The 18755-nt window shown below is 32.0% G+C and overlaps 3 protein-coding genes across 7 annotated transcripts; 1 reads left to right on the top strand and 2 right to left on the bottom strand.

Annotated features, from left to right (window-relative positions):
- Positions 1-2909: 2909 nt before the first annotated feature.
- On the top strand, positions 2910-4372 carry LOC107865044 (protein RKD4). Its single transcript, XM_016711407.2, has 3 exons — positions 2910-3019; positions 3377-3899; positions 3999-4372. Exons 1-3 carry the CDS (start codon positions 2922-2924, stop codon positions 4161-4163), a joined length of 786 nt encoding a protein of 261 aa, XP_016566893.2. The 5' UTR covers positions 2910-2921; the 3' UTR covers positions 4164-4372.
- A 670-nt stretch (positions 4373-5042) lies between these two features.
- LOC107866117 lies at positions 5043-6692 on the bottom strand. Its single transcript, XM_016712300.2, has 2 exons — positions 5833-6692; positions 5043-5326 (listed from the first exon to the last, which is right to left on the bottom strand). The coding sequence occupies exons 1-2, from the start codon at positions 6544-6546 to the stop codon at positions 5252-5254; spliced, it is 789 nt and encodes a 262-aa protein (XP_016567786.2). The 5' UTR covers positions 6547-6692; the 3' UTR covers positions 5043-5251.
- A 4948-nt stretch (positions 6693-11640) lies between these two features.
- Positions 11641-15947, bottom strand: LOC107863101 (nucleoprotein TPR). Of its 5 annotated transcripts, none has more exons than XM_016708875.2 (4): positions 14930-15886; positions 13482-14708; positions 12392-13314; positions 11641-12288 (listed from the first exon to the last, which is right to left on the bottom strand). In XM_016708875.2, the coding sequence occupies exons 2-4, from the start codon at positions 14683-14685 to the stop codon at positions 11944-11946; spliced, it is 2472 nt and encodes an 823-aa protein (XP_016564361.1). In that variant the 5' UTR covers positions 14686-14708; positions 14930-15886; the 3' UTR covers positions 11641-11943. The 5 variants fall into 5 exon arrangements, with proteins under 5 accessions (XP_016564361.1, XP_016564359.1, XP_047265429.1 ...); XM_016708873.2 differs by having other exon boundaries at positions 15634-15849; XM_047409473.1 differs by having other exon boundaries at positions 13482-14702; positions 14930-15778.
- Positions 15948-18755: the final 2808 nt, after the last annotated feature.

Raw genomic sequence — 18755 nt, 5'->3', positions numbered from 1 at the left:
GTGAATGAAGGAGTATTTTTGAACCAATTTTAGTACTTTAAGGATATTTTTATTCCTTTTCCTTAAGAAAAATAATTATTGACATGACTCTTTTATTATAGTACTCCTATTAAATGATGTTTACCATTATGTCTTCAAATTAATTTGAAAAAGGAAAATTAATGCTAAGGGTAAAATAGAAAAACAAAAATTATCTTTTCTTGATATGTCAAAAATGACAAGTAAAATAAAAATCAAATTAGGAAAATAGTGACAAATAAATTCAAACAAAGGGGGTACTTAGAAACGGAGAGAGTAACATAAAAAGAAAAAACTATCACTCTCTTTATTCACTTTTACTTATCTACTATTTCAAAAATAGATTTTAAAGATTTTCAAGTTGTCATTATTAACATACCCCCCACCCCCACCAAAAAAAAATAAAAATTCTTTTCATATTTTATCCTTAGCAATAATTACTTACTCCTTTCGTTCTATTTTAATTGACCACATTTTATTTTATTTCATAACTAAAAAATCATAATTAAAATGGTTAATTTACTAATTACCCTTCATTCATATTAATGAATATCAAGATCATTTATGAAAGATATGCTCACATTAATTTGTTTAGACTTCAAATGAATATTAGTTATAGGGACATTTATTTATATGCAGTCAATTAAAATGAGACAGAAAGAGTATTATCTAAACATTTTTCAAAACATTACTTCCTCTATTTCAAAATAAATAAATTGTTAAGTTATTTTAATTTTCAAAATAAGTTAATTATTTATTTTTCAAGAGACATGGTGGGAATTTCTTTCAATTTTATCCTTTTACTTAATGAGGTTCTTAAGTAATTCACATTTTCTAGGAAAGTAATTTAAGAATAATTAAAAGGGTAATAGTGGAAAGTAACCTACGATTTATGTCCTAAATTTTTTTCTTAAGGAATGTGTCATATCTCAACAATTCAATTACTCCCTCCGTCCCATTTTACCCGTCCCAAATTTTCTAATTTGATGTCGCATTTTACTTGTCCTATTTTACTTATCAAGACAAGACACATTTTTTTCCCATTATACCCTTAGTGTAATTGATTGCTCCTTGTTATTAGCATTCTTGAAAAATATTGCAAAGAGGAGTACCATTAAAAATATAAATGGTGTTTTGGTATTAGTCATCCATCAATATTGGAACTAACAATAAGACACAACTAAGAGGGGCAAAATGGTAAAGTTGCATTACAAATTATTGTTTTCTTAATAGCCGTGTCATCCCAATTTGGGACGGGTAAAATGGGACGGAGGGAGTATTTTGAAATAGAGAGAGTAATTAATAGGGTTGTGAGGTAACCGTCTCAAATTATCCGTCCCAAATTGAGATGACACATTGATTACGAAAAATAATTAATAACATGCCTAGTTTATCATAGTACTCCTATTAAATAATTAATGCAAAGGGTAAAACATAATTTTTTTTTGTTTCTTCTTGATTAATGAAAAAAGACAAGTAAAATGAAAAATTAAATTAAAAAATTTGAGACGAATAAATTGAAACGGAGGGAGTATCAATCATTATTTTCTTAATGAATGAGTCAAGTCAGATACGAGTAAAAATGAACTAAAGGAATAATAAACACATTTTTTTTGAATTTAGATTTTACAATGACATTCTAAACTCTAAAACTGAATTTTTACACTATCAGAACATCAATAAAATAACTACAGATAATTATTAATAATAAACAAATTTAGTAACTTGCAAAATATTCAAGTAACTTACGATAAGTTAAATTCATGCGTATAAGCTAACTTTTATTTACATCTTATTCGTTTATTCGCTATCAATATGAGATTGGAATCGATGATGGACAACTTTTAACAACGAATCATCACAAAAAGCATATTAGCTACGGGTATTTAGTAGCCATTTGGCCATGAAATGTTTTTACTTTTTTTTTTTCGAAAATTATTTCACTTTAGTGAAAAAAGTAAAAATTGTAAGTGTTTGGTCACGAAAATTCCAAATATAATTCCGAAATAGTATTTGGAAAAGTGAAAACAAGTAAACATTTTTCTCACAAAATTTCAAAAACAACTTTAATTTATATTCATGCCCAAACACCTCCAACTCCAACTCCAACTCTGAAAAATTATAATTTTCATGGCCAAACGGGGTTTAATTATTATGTACTCCCTCCGTTCTAAAATATATTGTTGATCTACTATTTTTTAATATCCAAAATAAATGAATTGTTATTTTTTAAGAGACATGTTGAAACTTTCTTTCAATTTAACCCTTTCAGTTAATGAAATTTTTAAGTACTTCACATTTTCTAGGAGAGTAATTTAATAACAATTAAAAGGGTAATAGTGAAAAATAGCCTACAATTTATGTCCTAATAGATTTTTTTAGGCTTGTGTCATACCCCAACAATTCAATTATTTTAGAATGGACGGAGTATTTGCAAAGAATTTTGTTGATAACTCCTTTATTTAATGTTCTTTTTTTGGGTCAAATAAAATAGTGAATGTCATTTAGATAAGCATGCATGCATGGATTATATTGCTAAGTGTAAACACAAACGAAAAGCATACGCGTACATACGAATGTAGATGAAATTTAGGATGAATAAGAAAATGCATTAATTAATTCGTGTTTTACAATTAATCATGTAATTATCGAGAACAATAAATACTATAGGCGCATTTTCTACACTAATTCATATGTAAAAATTAATTAGCAGTGCGCATTAATCAGAATCCATAATTTCTATACATTGTAACTCCCATTATCCTCTCCCACGAACTCCAATTAATTAATTACTCATTTACTCTCCTCTCCAATATTCCTTTTTATTAATTTCCTATTATATATATACCCCCACTGCCCCTTTTCAATTTTACTACTCTATTTTTTTTCCTTTTCCAAATATTATGAATATGAATTCTCAAGCACTTAACGTTCTAAAGATTGAAAATCAAAGTGACCCTTTCGATTGGTTGTTTTCAGAAGAATACTCTTCCTCTCTTGGGTAAGTAACATAAGCAAGTTATATATTTCTTTGTTTTGATATATATATAGAGAGAGATTTATTGCTAGCGCGACTAATCTAGAAATAGAATATTAGTGAAGTTCTGATCATAAGAAGGTCGTGATGAAAGAATCTAGTAGTATGTATATTGCATGGGTGCGACATTACAGTTCTGCTTATAGGTTCGGTATAATTTAATAGGGTTGGCTAAATTCTGTATTTGTATTTAAAAATATACTTAATATGTATGATTACTTTATTCAGAATCCAATAAGCTACTATCTTTTTTTGAATGTCGTTTACAATTTTTGATTCTTGACAAAAATATTTTGTACTATTTTATTTTCCGATCAACAGGACATGGCAACAAGATTCAAGATTATTGTCCAATGGAAGCCTCTTCAACTTTGACTTTGATTCCTTTCAATTTCCCATTGATTTTCAAAACAATCACTTGCCGATTTTTGGGTTTGGAGAGTTTGAAGAAATGTGCGAAGATGTCGACTTGAAATTACTACAATCTCCAACTCATGTAGACAACAATAATATCCCAATTGATGTCAATGCGAAGGTCATGCCTCTGAACGTGACACATGACACTTTAGGTGAATATCAGGTTACTAATCGATCCTTTTATGAACTTAATGGTGGTCCGAAGGAGTTTATTAGGAAGCAAAGTAATCGTACTGGGAGGCATAAGAAGAGCGATATGTTGGAATTGGATGAGATCCAAAGGTATTTTCATTTACCAATAACAGAAGCAGCCAAGAAATTACGAGTTGGTTTGACAGTACTGAAGAAAAGATGTAGGGAACTAAATGTAATGCGATGGCCACATCGCAAAATTAAGAGCTTGCAGACTCTCATTCGTAGCGTTAAGGTACGTACATATATTACACATTTGATCTACTAACTAATATAGAAATGAGTCAAGTCTTTTTTGAAACGGATTAATGTAATGCGTTATTAATTATTTTAGGAAATGGGACTTACAAGTGAAGTGGAGATGCTGGAAGAGCACCAAAGAATGGTAGAACAAGTGCCTGAAATGGAATTAACTGAAAGAACAAAGAAGCTAAGACAAGCATGCTTCAAGGCTAATTACAAGAAAAGAAGGGCATCTATGATGCCAGCTTTCTTTTAATTTTATTTCTCTTATTTACCTTTAGATCATATATAGGTATCTTTAATTATAATTAGTATAGTCTAGTGTATGATCAATGTCAGTATATCTAGCCATGTGCCTTTGGTTTTTATGTTACATCTCCACCCCCTTTCTTATCTTTGTTGACATATTGTACTTTTGCTAGCCTGCAATTGCAATGTTGCTCCTTTTTAAATTTGATTGTGTAACTTTCCTTTTCGATTTTATTATTTTCCTTTTTTGTTGGTTTAAATGATTTTTATTTTGTTTTGCTTCTTTAGTTTCAACTTTTGGTATTTTCGTCAAATTTGTAATTTAAGACACCGAGGTTTGAATATTTCTTTATTTTCGTGAACTCTATTTCAAGTCAACAAAATTGACTAAAAAAATTGAATATGCTCTGTATTCTTCTTAATTTGACGATTTTCAGTCTTGATTAATTCTGATATGTGTAACACGTTGTTGTGTTTTTTTGTCTTTGGTAATTTACTCTCTCTGTTCGTTCTTACTCGTTACTAATTTTCTAATTATTTCACTTTTTTTACTTGTCATTTTTGATATATCAAGAAAAAATAATTTTTTTTTATTTTTTTTTACCCTCGACATTAATTATTTTTTCTCTAAATTAATTTCAATACATAATTTAATAGGGGGTATAATGGTGAAATACTTATGTTATTAATTGTTATTCATAGTCAATGTCAAGTCAAATGTGACGAGTAAAACCGAGTAGAAAAGCAAAACAGAAAGGATAAACTTTATAGGGCATGTATATGGCCGGCCATTCAGTACGTGCATAAGTGAACAGTAAACAATTAATTAAAATTCCCACGTAAATGTGACGTACGGTACTTATCATATGTACATTATATTCATTAAGTTAAGCTAAAACCGTTGCACCGTAATACAGATTCATATATAGTTTCAAATACAAACTCATTAGGTACCCAGTACACATAATCAAAGTCATTACGTGTCTTAATTAACAAAAAATCATATGTTAAAACTAGTCCACAAGTGGAAATATAATTAAGATAGTAATTTCGTTGTTGGTGGAAGCTAAGTGAAGCTGCTTTAGTTACTAACACTCACTCATCTCTTTTAGTTTTTGCCCTTCTCCATCTCCATGGAACTGCCTGCTTAAAGCTTTCGTAAATTCCTCCCTGTTATTTACATTTAAAATAGAAAATCAATATATTATAAACATATTATTAGCAATTTGCTTATAATCTAAAACAAAAAAAAAATTCAGTATTTTGTTTCCCAGACATTTGAATCGACCATGACCGAACACGTTTATATCAAACTGCAGCTTAGAATATCTGATCTAGATAGATTAATTATTTTAGCACGTAAAGATTTAAACAATTATGTTTCCTGATTCAAAGTACGAGATTAAATTAAATGCTTGATGTAAATTTGGATATGAGATCTTCAATCTCTTTTAGATAAAATTTATATGTTTAGAATTATATATATAAAAAAGTTTTATCAATCATACCATAACAATTTTTTTGAAAAAATTATACTGATAATAATAAAAATAAATTCTTTGACCGTCCAAATAATAATTAAGACAAACAAACAAAAAAATAAAATAGAAGAGGTTGAACACTTGAAAGTTATCAATAATAGCCTTTAATTGAAAAGGGTATTAAAGGAAACTTACCAAGAGGTTGGAATTGTTACGGGAGAAGCTCAATAAGCTCCCTTTCCTAGTAAACCTTAAGAACTTCCTTTGATGTGTATCAAAATCATAATTAGCACTTGAATTACTACTACTAAGAGGACCTGAAAAGTCAAAATTGCCCTTGACAACAACTCGTGTATTATTCTCCTTCAAGTTTTCCCATCTCCATGATCTCATCATCACAACATCCTTGTTATTACTACCAGTACCACCATTGATCTCTTCTTTCTTCTCAAGTGCTCCTTCATTAACACACGATAAAGACCGGCCCACGTAAGGCCCGGTCAGCACCGTCGTTGGCGAGGGTATATTAGTAACTTTACCTTCTTCGTTCAACAACAACGTTAACCTAGGTGGTAAGTCTAGACACCTTGCTGCTTTGGACTTTGTTGTAGGTGATTTTGGTTTTCCAGGGGCTTCTTCCCATTGAAATGGAATTGTAACTGCTGGATGAAGTGGTGGAGTTGTATATGGAGCTACTAGTGAATTATTATTATAATTTCTTGGCTTGTTTGGGAGTTTAGATAAAGAAAGTTTTGGAGTAGAATAAGAAGTCTCAAAATTATCTTCATGATGATGAAGGGCCATTTTTTTGCCTACTACTTTTTTCACAATTTCCAAGTGATCATTATATTCACTTGACATATAAATATTTGTGGAAGATATATGTGTATAAATTAAATGTGTGAGCATGAGAAATGAGTGGATGTTGAAACGCTCCTAGCGCTTCTTATTCACGAGTACTACTACACTTTGGAGTATAACGGATATATATATATATGTTCGTTGAAGAGTCTTGGGGTCATGTGATATAAGTGGAAATATCACAAAATTAAGTTAGAAAAATTAAATGTATTCTTTCTTTGTTTGAAGGTATAACTAATTCCATAATAAAATTATTAATTAACTCTCGATACATCAATGAAGATACATTTTTTTCTTGTAAAGATACATAATTAGCTCCGATACATTTTTTTTATTTTGGGTCTGTCGAGATGTATAATTAGCTCCACGATACTATGGGCAGAGCTAGACTTTGGCTAGGGGATTCATCTGAACTCTCTTTAACGGAAAGATATATCATTTATATATGATTAAAATTATTTTTTTTATGTATTTATAGTGGGTGTTGAATTCCCTTCGGCTATATTTTCTTCAAATATTGAATCTCCTTAGTTAAAATTCCGGCTCCACCGATACATCCAATAAAGATACACAATTAGTTAAGATTTTTGTAATTATTTTATAAGTGTGAAGAGATTTGTGTAAATATAATAAGTCAAGGTGTATTTATGTTATTTTTCCATAAAATTATACTTCAAACTTGGTGTTATTTTATGGAACTTGAGATCTAATGTGATAAGTTAGTTTTAGAATTATAATTTTGGACTATGTTTTCGAAATAATTTTATTCTCAAACCAAACGATCAATCCTAAGTGGAAGGGGTGTGGGGCCAATTTAATTTGATTAATTAATTATTGAAGGATGGGTGGGATCCAATTTTTAATTAAGATATTGAATTAGTCATAAGCAATAGAAATAATCGATAACGACTTTCAACGGTAACACAATGACTTATTCGTCAGTCGCTAATGGAGATCAACCATTCGCTTAATATACTCCTTCCGTTTTAATTTTATTATCCTAAATTAAAAATATAAAAAATATATCAAATTATCTTTTAATTTTATAATGTTAAATATGTCATAGACATGTATGAAGCTAGGGTTACAGAGTTATCAAAAAAATAAAATTATTTTCATTGAAATAAATAAAAAAAAATAGACAAACAAACTAAAAAAAAATAAAATATTTATTTAAATAAAAGAAAATAATAAATATAATATATTCTCTCTGCTTCTATTTATTTGTCACCTTTGTTGCACATCCTTTAGGAAAAACATTAACTGTAAGGTATTTGATTAGATTAATTTTATTTATTACTCATCTTTATTTAATTTCTTTTTATTATATTATATTAATATCTTTCTCTTAATTTTGTGAAGTGAAAAATATTAAAAAGTATCTATTTTTAATAACGATGATATACAAATAGTAACGAAAGTAACTTATTTAGGTTGGTCATGAAAAGGTCATGGAGATAAGGTTGGTATAAGAGAAAGAAAAACCCAAATGGCATTGCAATTTTAGCCGGCAAGGCGCTTCTAATATTAAACTGTTTTTATCAAAATAGTTTTAAATCGTTTTTACTATTGTTTTTTAAAATTTTTTAAATATTTAAAAATTGTATGAAAAAGTTTATAGATTGAATTGTGTATATATATATATTTCTTATTTTTAGTATTTGATAAGTAAGTTAAATTATTATTTTAATAAGAGAAAAGATATAAAGTAACTATTGAAGTTGTCTCAACAACAACAATAAATTCAGTGTATTCCCACATAGTGGGGTTTGGGGAGGGTAAGATGTACGCAGTTCATACCACTACCTTTGAAGAAGTAGAAAGACTGTTTCCGATAGACCCCCGACTCAAGACAAGGAATAATAAACAAATTCACAGTAAAACATGGAACAAGATGACATAACATAAATACAACACCCACAAACTATCGAAGTTGTCTCGAATTTGCTAAAAGACACCTTAACTTTGCGGGCGACTTATTAACCCTTATTCTTGTTCAATATGTATCTGTCATCCCCTTATGAGTTTAGGTGGTATGTGGAGTGTGTTCACTCTACTATAGCACGTAAATAAGTAAAATAAATTATTTATATATAAAGAAATAAAATTAAAAAAATATATAAAGAAATAAATATTAGGATATTAAGTAAGTGTGCCACGTGGCAAACATTTATTGGTGCGTGCCAGACACTTTTTTTTGTGTGTGTCTGAAGTTGGCTGAAATATGAATACTTATATCACTTTTAAACTATTTAAGGGAATAATAAATCGCTCATAAAATTAAAGTGTTTTTTTATAAATTTCGGACAAGTTTGATGATCACTTTAGGTCTTTTCTCTTTTAATAAACACTACAAGTGTGGAGATTGAATGTGGATATGTGGGTGTTGCATATGAGTGGATGTGGTGGGAATTGGATATTAGTATGGAATGTGGCTTATAATTTTTTTTTTTTCACATAAAAATACATATTTTTAACTTTAAAGGAATTTATTTTCATCAAAAATATATTTTTCAAAATATCTTAGACTTATCAAAAGAAAATTCACGCAGAGTAGTTTATCGTTCGTCCCTTTTCAGCTTACAAAATCTCATCCATCTATAATATTGCTCAACTGAAATTTTAAGAAAAACATAGTGTAGATGTCAACAATTTAAGTAAGGCGGTTTTGAATCGTAGTCTCAAATTATCTATCTAAAGTGAGTAATTTACTTTAGTGTTTATATATACTGATTATATATTTATTATACAGAAATGGGTGTGGAGGATTGACTAAGTACGATGATAATGGTAAAAATATATAATATGTGTATGTATATTACACGAGTAGTGTATATGAAATGTATAATGAATGTAGATAAATATATAAATAGTATATATTGTATATTTTGGCTTCAATATGCATGTCTTTTGATTTTATGTGGTTATTCGATTGTTAATATTTTATCCGACTATTTGTATAGTTACCCCATAAATTGTCTATTAGTTTTACTGGCTGCTAGTTTTGTAAGCTCGCTTATAATATTGGTCAGTAAATCCCTAAATAAAAGGTGAAAATTTATATTTTTAAGGGGTATGTCTAATAAAAAAGGATCATATAAAAAGAAATGGAGGGAGTCATTCACATCTTTTCTAATAGTTTGACTTGTTTGGTTGACCAGGTAATTACTTGTTTAACAGATAATTGAGAGAAGGGTAATTGCACTCTCCAATTCTCAGGGTAAAACTGTGAATTGCTGATAATTTACATGGTGTAATTACAAGAGCTTCCCAGTGATTTGAGAAATGAATCTAGAGGTAGTAAAAGATGTTGTGATTGATTGAAATTTAGAGATTTTGATTTTGAGTTCTCAGGAAAGAAAAAAAATAAAAATCTTTTGATAGCATGTAACATGTGACATCAGATTTAATCGAACCTCAATATGACTATCCAACAACAACAAATAAAGTGAAAAAGAGATGTTGGAAAAAGAGGGGACAGAAGATGTCTCAAGTCATAGAGGACATTCATTTCCACATGGGATGACCAGAGATCTCTTTAACATCTCTTCCTTCCCAGCCTTAATTAATCCTTTATCCATCTATCCCTTCACTCATCAATAGATTACTAAAGTTTTTTGGTCACATCTCAGTTAAATTCACGCTGATACTAATAGACCATAATTGTTTTTAGCGAACACGTAAAGATGGACGGAGGGACTACTGTATAAAAATTGTTGATTTCATGAAGCAATTAAGTGCATGTTACACTATATGGTCCTTGTTGCATTTACTCTAGTCGACCCAAAGAAGAAAATATTGGTCACATAACAGGTACCTAGACGCAGACTAGACATCCAAGGCCATTAATAAATCTCCATGACAATGACCAAACACAAAACTACTTACTTGTATTCTAAGTTGTTTTTCTTGCTTACTTACAAAACACTCAAAAAATAAACAAGAAACTCACTTATTTTTCAAGAGAACATTTTTGAAAAAATATTTTTTATGGAAAACATTTTGATTCGTACCAAATACACACTTAGATTTCGTACTAAACTTTTTAGCACTAACAGTGGTATACAAAGAAAATATTGGTCAGTGGTCACAACAGATATCTGTAACGTGCAAGGCATATGTTATGTACTCCCCGTTACTTTTACTTGTCGCATTACGCTTCTCGAGAGTCAAAATGTATGAATTTTGGGCAATGTTTTAAGATGTATTTTTTAATCATATTAATATGTGACGGATTGCACCTAATTAGTTGACTCTCGTGAAGCGAAACGTGACGAGTAAGACTAACCGCAGTGCTAATGCAATTCACCTATACTTAGTTGCTATTTTGAGCTTATGAAAGACAACCATATGTAACCAATTTTACGGCTATTAACAACCTAATAAGTTAGAACTGATCTCATTGAGCTAATAAGATACCCCTCTTTTTGACTTCTTCAGGCACCTTTTCTTGTTTGAAGTGATGGCACATAAGAGACCTATGATGTTACGAATAACAAAAAAAAATTGTGGTGGGGGTTCCCATATGGTATCCACAATCCCTATTTTGGCATCGACTAATTCAGATTGGCATTGTGTAACGTCATTAAAGAGGGAAGCCCCCCTACGAGGATTTTTTTCATACATAGGACTCAAACTCGATCCAACATCACACATAATGGCATAACCAGGTGGTACATATGTATCATTCATGTAACAGTTGAAAAATGCTTTAAAACAGGTCCATAGGATTTTAGTAATTTTTTACAGTTTTTTTTAACCTTTGAGCTATGAGTTCCTGTACAGCGTCAAACTGTCATTCATAGCGCAATGGAGTAATGAATATTGACAAGGATTCAGTAAATCTTGAAGCATCAAGATCTGATGCCTCCTCTAGTCGAGAAATGAGTGACTCGAAAGTGATCAAGATTAGAGTGATTCACATATATATGCACATAACATGAAACAAAAGAAAAAGTACAGGAATAGTTGGATTTTGTGCTGCAATTTCATAAGCTTTCTATGATAAGGGTAGTAGCTTCACCCCTGCCTGTCCTCGTCGAAATGAACGTTTTGATTTGAAGATAGATGAATGTTTACTTCTTCATGTTGTATATTATGATTATGTACAGAAGTAAAGCCAAGAGATCCATGCACAAGTTGTACCCCTCTAGCCAGTAGTCGTTTATTTAGAAAATTATGTAAAGCAAAAGTAACAATGGCTGAATAGGTGATACATTAATACTGCTATAAATGATGCAGCTAATTTCTATATACGTGAATTATTGGAACTTATAGTTGCAGGATATTTACATGTGTATCTGGGACTAAAACAAAACACATTCTTTGAATAAGCTGCATTATATATTTGGCTGCACCATGTAAATTTACCGTCTCATGTTACCTCAGAAGCTGAGAAGCTGTGGAAGTTAACTTAAAGGCAACATGATTCTGCCTCGGTGAGCACTATCTCTTGAAATATGTGATTCCATCACATGCCAAAGTTCCCTCAAGATCACCAATAATTCGAGATATGCGAACTTCAAGGCCTCTCTGAACTTCCCTAAAAAGAGTTCTAATGCCATCAGCAAACCGTTTGACATCAAAGCTTGCAGGTGTATCAAGTTCTTCTGCAGCTCCGACAAATCCAGAAGAAATCTTTGTTTGGACTTCCATCAGTTTCTGTCCTGTTGCAACTATGTATCTTTGCAATTGAAATGTTTCTTCAAGAAAGTGCTCTAGCATCTTAGTTTCTTCCTTTGTTTTTTGTATAACTGAACCTTCACAATTTACATTAAGGTCATTGTCATGCTGCATTTCACACAAAAAGAGGTCATTAGCATTTATGTTTCAATCAACAAAATAGATCCATTTTCAAGTCAAGAATGATACTTAGTAGGGAGTAGGGACATACCATCCGCTTGCATAGATCATCAATTTTCCCCTGAAGAGACTCGTAATGAGCAACTTGTTTATTCAATAAAGACATCAATGCATGAAATGCTCGGGTACCAGATCGTCCATTATCACTGTTTTCACCATTTCCAGAAAGTTCTTGTCTTCCTGTCAACCTCTCGAGCATGACGAATTGCTGATTCAACCTCTTGATTTTGTATGAAACTCCAAGGGCGTGAAGATCCATCTTCCATAGAGATTTCTTTTTCTTGATTTCATTATCACATTCTGAAGTTGATGTTTCAGCAGTCCGAACATCCTCTGTGCTGAAGTGTTCTGCCCTAGAAGTATTCGGATGCGAGGCTCCATCTTTCCCCTCACCAATCTCCTTTGTAGAAGACTGTAAAGTCAAAATTATGTCTTTTTGTTGGTTATTTGTTCTTGTCTCAGCCTTCCTTCCATTTTTTACCTTTTGAGAGGTTTCCTCAGGAGGGTTCTTTGTTTCTTGCTCTTTCTCTCCTAGTTTCGTCTTTATAAGTGTCATGTTGGACCAAACTGTATGATTGGCTTTGTCCTGGTCTTTTGGACGAGTATTTGCATTAGACTTCTGGGAATCAGGAAGGTGAAAATATTCTGCGAGTTGGTGCTTGAGGGATTGTACTTCTACTTCCCGATTCAATAGCAATGCATCCAACTTCATATTATCTTGCCGGAGCTGAGCTAGATCATGGTCCAGCACTTCAATATGTGACTGCAACCTCTTCGACTCAAGTTCCATACTGAGTAGGCGCCAACGAAAAGCTTCTAACCTCTCATCTTTGAGTCTCAGTTGTTCTGCAAAAGCATCCAGCTCCAGATGATGCCTCTGCTCAACTGCAACACTGTATTTTTCAGCCTCTGATCGGACCCAGTTCTCCAAGTGCTCGACATCATCTGTGAGTACTGGGGAGAAGATTGGAAGTGAATACAGAAAACAACATAAGAAAAACACAATGACAACTCCATATATTGAAATTCTGAGTAATGGAAAGGTTGGTAACATGTTAACACTTATTAAGGATTGATAAATAATATTTGAAAAAACACGTGTATCGCGAATATGGTCTTACTTTCTTCTTCAGCATCCTCAGTCAAGAATCTATCAGTAACATGAGGAAATAGTTCTGGCTCTTTTGTGCCCTCAGGCTGCTCGTCGAGAAGATAATCAGTCTTTTGTGATATGTTCTTTCCGGTTGGTAGCATCATTACACTTGAAAGCATCCCTTTCCCACTGGCAACAACCTCCAACTTCGGGTTCATACGTTTGTACAGCATACTTTTCAATGAATTTCTCTCATACCTAGACTCCGAAGCTGTCTTCCATCTCTCAGTCTCTAGCTCAGCTTGCTTTCTCTTTGCTTTTGATAATTTGATCTCCTTTAAAAGCATTTGCTTCTCTGCTGTATCCAATTTGGATTTCCTCAGCATGGCTGACAAAATCTGCTCTTTTTGTTCCAAATCTTTGCGCATTTTAACTAGCTCCATCGATATTTTTTGGGTCATCAATATAGATTGCTCCTTTTGCTCCAGTACCAAATTAAGCTCTTGCTTTGCTGCTTCAGCTTGTCTGAGGGCACGGCCCATCTCAGCTTCAAGCTGCCGCTGATTCGACACCAATTCGATGAATGCAGTCTTGTGTTTGGAGATCTCATTAGAGTGCCTCTGAGCATCAAACTTCGCGGTGTTCCTCAATTCTTCTGCTATTGCTTCAGCCTTTTTCAGCTTTTCTTCAAGATCTTGACGCATTTTCCCTTCGTCCTCAATGATCTTATCTTTCGACTGCACAACTACTTTACTCTCCTCCAACTTGCTGTTCAATTCAGCAATAAGGCTGTCCTTGTGCTTCTCAACAACTCTCGATTCATTCATAAGACCACCAATTTGCTGCCTAAGTTTCTTCCTCTCATTGAACCAACACTGCTCTTGTGCTGCATATATACCAACAACCTTCTCATTTGCTTTAGCATCTTCCCTTCTCAAGTTCTTCAGTATTTCGATTTTCCTCTCTGCATTCGCTAACTTAATTAACAATTCAGACTTTCCATTGTCAGCTTCATCTTTCTGAACTCTCCAGACAAGCAACCCCAAGAGCTGAGCACTACCATGAAGCATCTTATTTCTCAATTCTAACAAGTTCTCATCACATTTTTCGGGCTCCGGTAAGAGCCCAAGTGCAACAAATGCACAAGAAACGCCAAAGAAAATTGGACATAAGCTCTCTTTTCTCCCTTCTGATGTAATCCAATTGGAACTTGAGACACCCTTTTCATCCATCACTCAATTTATCTTCTCTATACCTTGAGAAAAAAGGGTCAGAAACAAGAAATTCATCAGGGCATTTGCCGTAACATAAGCCACTCCTTACATATCATTCCAAAAATTGCTTCTCACTACAAATTTAAGGGAAAAGGGGAAATTGAAAAAAAAAAAATAAAGATAACAGAACATGGAAGAGGACCCCCAAAGTTAGAGAACACAAGGGAAAAAAAAAACCCCAACAACAACAACAACAACTTACCCGACAAAGTGAGGTCTGGAAAGGGTAGAATGTACACTACGTAGTAGTCCGTACCTCTAACTCAGAGATGAGGCAGAGTGACTGTTTCCAATAGACCCCGGCTCAAAAGAAAAAAAAAAAGATCCCAAATTTCATTTTAGTTCAAGAGGTGGAACATGGAAGAACATAAGACATGATAAAGTGAAAAAGACAAGAGCTTTGTGGTCCAGCTAAATAATACTACTGGAAAGGAAAGAAAGAAAAAGGAAAAACAACAATCTTATCATCTTTGTATATCAAGAATCTGAAATGACATTCTTAAAAAGCTACCACTAAAACAGTTACCAAATGCAGAAACTTTAATACAACATCAAGATTCAAGAAAAACAGTAAACTTACAAAGAAGGAAGCTCAAAAAAACTTGTTCAGCTGGCCAAAAAAAAAAACAAGAACCCCACAATTCTGAGCAAACATTAAAAGCTTATAGGACAAAAAACAACTCGCTTAACAAGAGCAGAATTGGCAGTACCATCTCTGTTTATTAGACAGAAAATGCCAAAGGCATGAACTTTACACTTCTGAAAAATTAGTTATAAAAAGCACTGCCAGCATAACTGAGCAAAAAGATACTACTACTATAAATCAAGAATTATGTTCCCTGGATTTCAGTGAAAAAATAAATGAAGGAAAAAAAAGCGACCCAATAAAGCCCCACTTTGATATACCTTTTTGCTCACCCAACTTTAGTGTATATATATATATTTTTTGTTGGCCCCTTATTTTCATCTTCAGTTATGGACTCTGAAATAGAGGAGGCAAAAAAAGCTAGATTCCGGGGGAACTTGTCACCATTAATATTTAATTAAGAGTATTACTAGTAAGAAATTTATTAAAGGTCAAATTAAAATACATAAAAATGAATCTCTATCTTAGCTTGCAGGCCCACGATATTTGCATATTGCCAGGGTGTATTGGCTGTATATACATTTGTGTTTCTTTTAATCTCTCTTAATCAGTGGAGGAGCAGGATTTTCAGTAAGGGGTTCACAAGTGAATAACGAACTAATCGAAGGAGATTTAACATTAATTATATATATATAAAAGATAATTTTAATTATGTAAATATAGTATAATTTTCTGCTGAAGGGGGTTCAGATTCAGATGAACCTCCTATATAAAGGGTAGCTCCGCCCCTGCTCTTAATACAGTGTGACTTTATATAACAATACCTCTTTATAATTTATAATGATATTTTACTATGCTGATCTGATTTTTTATAGAATCAACTTTTTATGTTATATCTTACTTCTCGATGACGATATTCTACCTATAAAAATAATAACGTCTTTTATAATAATACACTTTTTATAAAATTACCTCTTTATAATGTCATACTTAAATATTATGTATTATTATTTTATAAAAAATATATTATGTACGGTATAAATAAGATATTAAAATATTTATAATAATCAACTTTAAATAAGCAAATTAAATTTAATGTCTAAAGTTTCCTTAATCTCATGATAAATTATTGGGGGTAATGATAGAATACAATTTTGCTAAAAATTTGGACAAAAATCTTCGTCAACTAAGGAGATATATTGTTACAAAGAGATAGGAATTTACAAAACAACCTACAATTATAGAATCCTCACATCAAGTTTGAAATATTTAAACTTTACGTTAATGTTAAATGCATATGTTTCCTGAATTTTAATTCTTCAATGGTAGATATATCTAGTTATGAATTTTTTTAATAATGTATTAGTCCTTTTAATAATGAAATATGAAAATCAATTGAGATTTTCTATTTAGCAGGTAGAGTATTTTGTTTCGTTTATAACATAAAAAGTATAAAGAAATAATTTTTTATATTTTTATTTATAACAACTAAATGAGATTTAAACATCAAATGTGTAGAATAGTGAGAACAACAGCTTGGATGTTGAGTGCATTAACAAGAAAAAGAGAGAATGCAAGAGCAAAGAAGGAGAAAGAGAAGGAGAAGAAGAAGGAGGGGAAGCAAAAAAGGAGAAGAAGAGGAAGAAGAAGAAGTCTGCTTCAAAGAAGAAGAAGAAGAAGAGGAAGAAGAAGAAGAAGAAGAAGACTGCTTCAAAGAAGAAGAAAACTGCTTCAGAGAGCCATTAAAGTAATTGAGAGTGAGTTATTATTTCATTATCTGAATTGTATCTTTTTGTGAGTTATATGATCATGTATATATAGTTTGTAGCTATAGAGATAACAACTTGACTGAATGTATAACTACTCTTAGCTGTAACTAACTTATACATTATAGTAACTAACTTTTAGAATAGTTAACAGTTAGAGTTAGTTATCGTTGGAAGCTTCTTTACTTGAGTTTACTGATTATTCACTTGTATGCATTCCTCAACACTCCCCCTCAAACTTTATTTTGGTAAACAAATTGATAAAATCAAGTTTGGACATGAGATACTCATGTTGAACTTTAGTGACACCCTTGGTGAATGTATCTGCTGGTTGATCATGAGTTGAGATGTACTGAGTTTGAATTAGTCCTTATTGTATCTTCCCTTTCACAAAATAACAGTTTATCTTTATATGTTTTGTCCTCTCATGGTAGACTGAATTTGCAATTATTTGTAGAGCAACTTTCTTGTCACTAAATATGGTTATTGGTATTTGTAGTTTTATAGCTAGGTCCTTGATTAAGCCAATTAACCATGTCAACTCTGCAACTGTTGATGCTAAGCTTCTATACTCTGATTCAGCTGAGCTTCTGGAGATACTTGATTGTTTTTTTGATTTTCAAGAGACTAGAGAGTCACTTAGCTTGATAAAATAACCTGTTATAGATTTCCTAGAGAAGGCACATGCAGCCCAGTCTGCATCGCAGTGAGCTAGAAGGGAATACTTTTTAGTGCTTGAAATGAAAAGTCCTTGACCTGATCTTTCTTTTATATACCGGATGATTCTTAGTGTAATATTTATGTGTGATTGCTTTGGTTGTTATAGGATCTGACTCAAAGTATGCACAGTGTAGGCTATATCAGGCCTAATCACAGTAAGATAGAGCAATTTTCCTATCATCCTTTTAGATTTTCCTTGATATGCTAGGTTGTCATCACTAGTTCTTGTACCCTTTGAACCATGTTGATCATACTCAACTGTGTTAGGTTCTTTATAATGTCTAAAGGTGCAAGAGTTGGTTTAGCGGCAGTAAATCCTATTTCTGAAATTAGTTCAGGTGCATACTTTTTTTGGTGCATTAAAATTTCTTGCTTAGACCTTGCAAATTCAATCCCTATGAAGTATTTCAACTCTCCCAAATCTTTCATTTTGAAGGCTTTGTGCAGAGATGCTTTGGTTTCAATTATTTGATCTAGTCTATTTTTAGTAACTAGTATGTCATCCACGTATACTAATGTGATTAACACTCCATCATTTGTTTCTTTGATGTAGAGAAAATAATCATATTGACTTTGTCTTAATTTACACATGATAAGAGCCTAAGACAGCTTTGTGCATTCCGTTGCCTTGGAGCTTGTTCCAAGCCATACAAGGATTTTAAAAGTCTTTATACTTGTCTCTCCACCTGACTTTTAACACCTTGTGGAAGCTGCATGTAAATTTCATCCTCTAAATCACCTTGTAAAAAAACATTGAACACATCCATTTGATGAATGTGTCAATTTCTGGCTGATGTAATAGCCAACACAATCTTAAGAGTGACCATTTTGATGATTGGACAGAATATTTCTCGGTAGTCTATCCCTTCTTTTCGGCTGAATCCCTTAGCTACCAACCTTGTTTTAAATCTTTCAATCTCTCCTGAGGCCTTTTTACTTGACTTTGTAGATCCATT

Source organism: Capsicum annuum, chromosome 3 (assembly GCF_002878395.1).
Source record: "Capsicum annuum cultivar UCD-10X-F1 chromosome 3, UCD10Xv1.1, whole genome shotgun sequence".
In the NCBI taxonomy this organism is placed as follows: Eukaryota; Viridiplantae; Streptophyta; class Magnoliopsida; order Solanales; family Solanaceae; genus Capsicum; species Capsicum annuum.
This window is presented reverse-complemented; position numbering and strand designations above follow the sequence as displayed.

Coding starts and splice junctions, on each gene's coding strand:
- LOC107865044 (XM_016711407.2), top strand. CDS start 2,922: ATGAATATGAATTCTCAAGCACTTAACGTTCTAAAGATTGAAAATCAA. Junction 3,020..3,376: donor GAATACTCTTCCTCTCTTGG/GTAAGTAACATA, acceptor TCCGATCAACAG/GACATGGCAACAAGATTCAA. Junction 3,900..3,998: donor CTCTCATTCGTAGCGTTAAG/GTACGTACATAT, acceptor TAATTATTTTAG/GAAATGGGACTTACAAGTGA.
- LOC107866117 (XM_016712300.2), bottom strand. CDS start 6,546: ATGCTCACACATTTAATTTATACACATATATCTTCCACAAATATTTAT. Junction 5,327..5,832: donor GTAACAATTCCAACCTCTTG/GTAAGTTTCCTT, acceptor TGTAAATAACAG/GGAGGAATTTACGAAAGCTT.
- LOC107863101 (XM_047409474.1), bottom strand. CDS start 14,685: ATGGATGAAAAGGGTGTCTCAAGTTCCAATTGGATTACATCAGAAGGG. Junction 13,315..13,481: donor TGAGGATGCTGAAGAAGAAA/GTAAGACCATAT, acceptor TCTTCTCCCCAG/TACTCACAGATGATGTCGAG. Junction 12,289..12,391: donor ATGATCTATGCAAGCGGATG/GTATGTCCCTAC, acceptor TGTGAAATGCAG/CATGACAATGACCTTAATGT.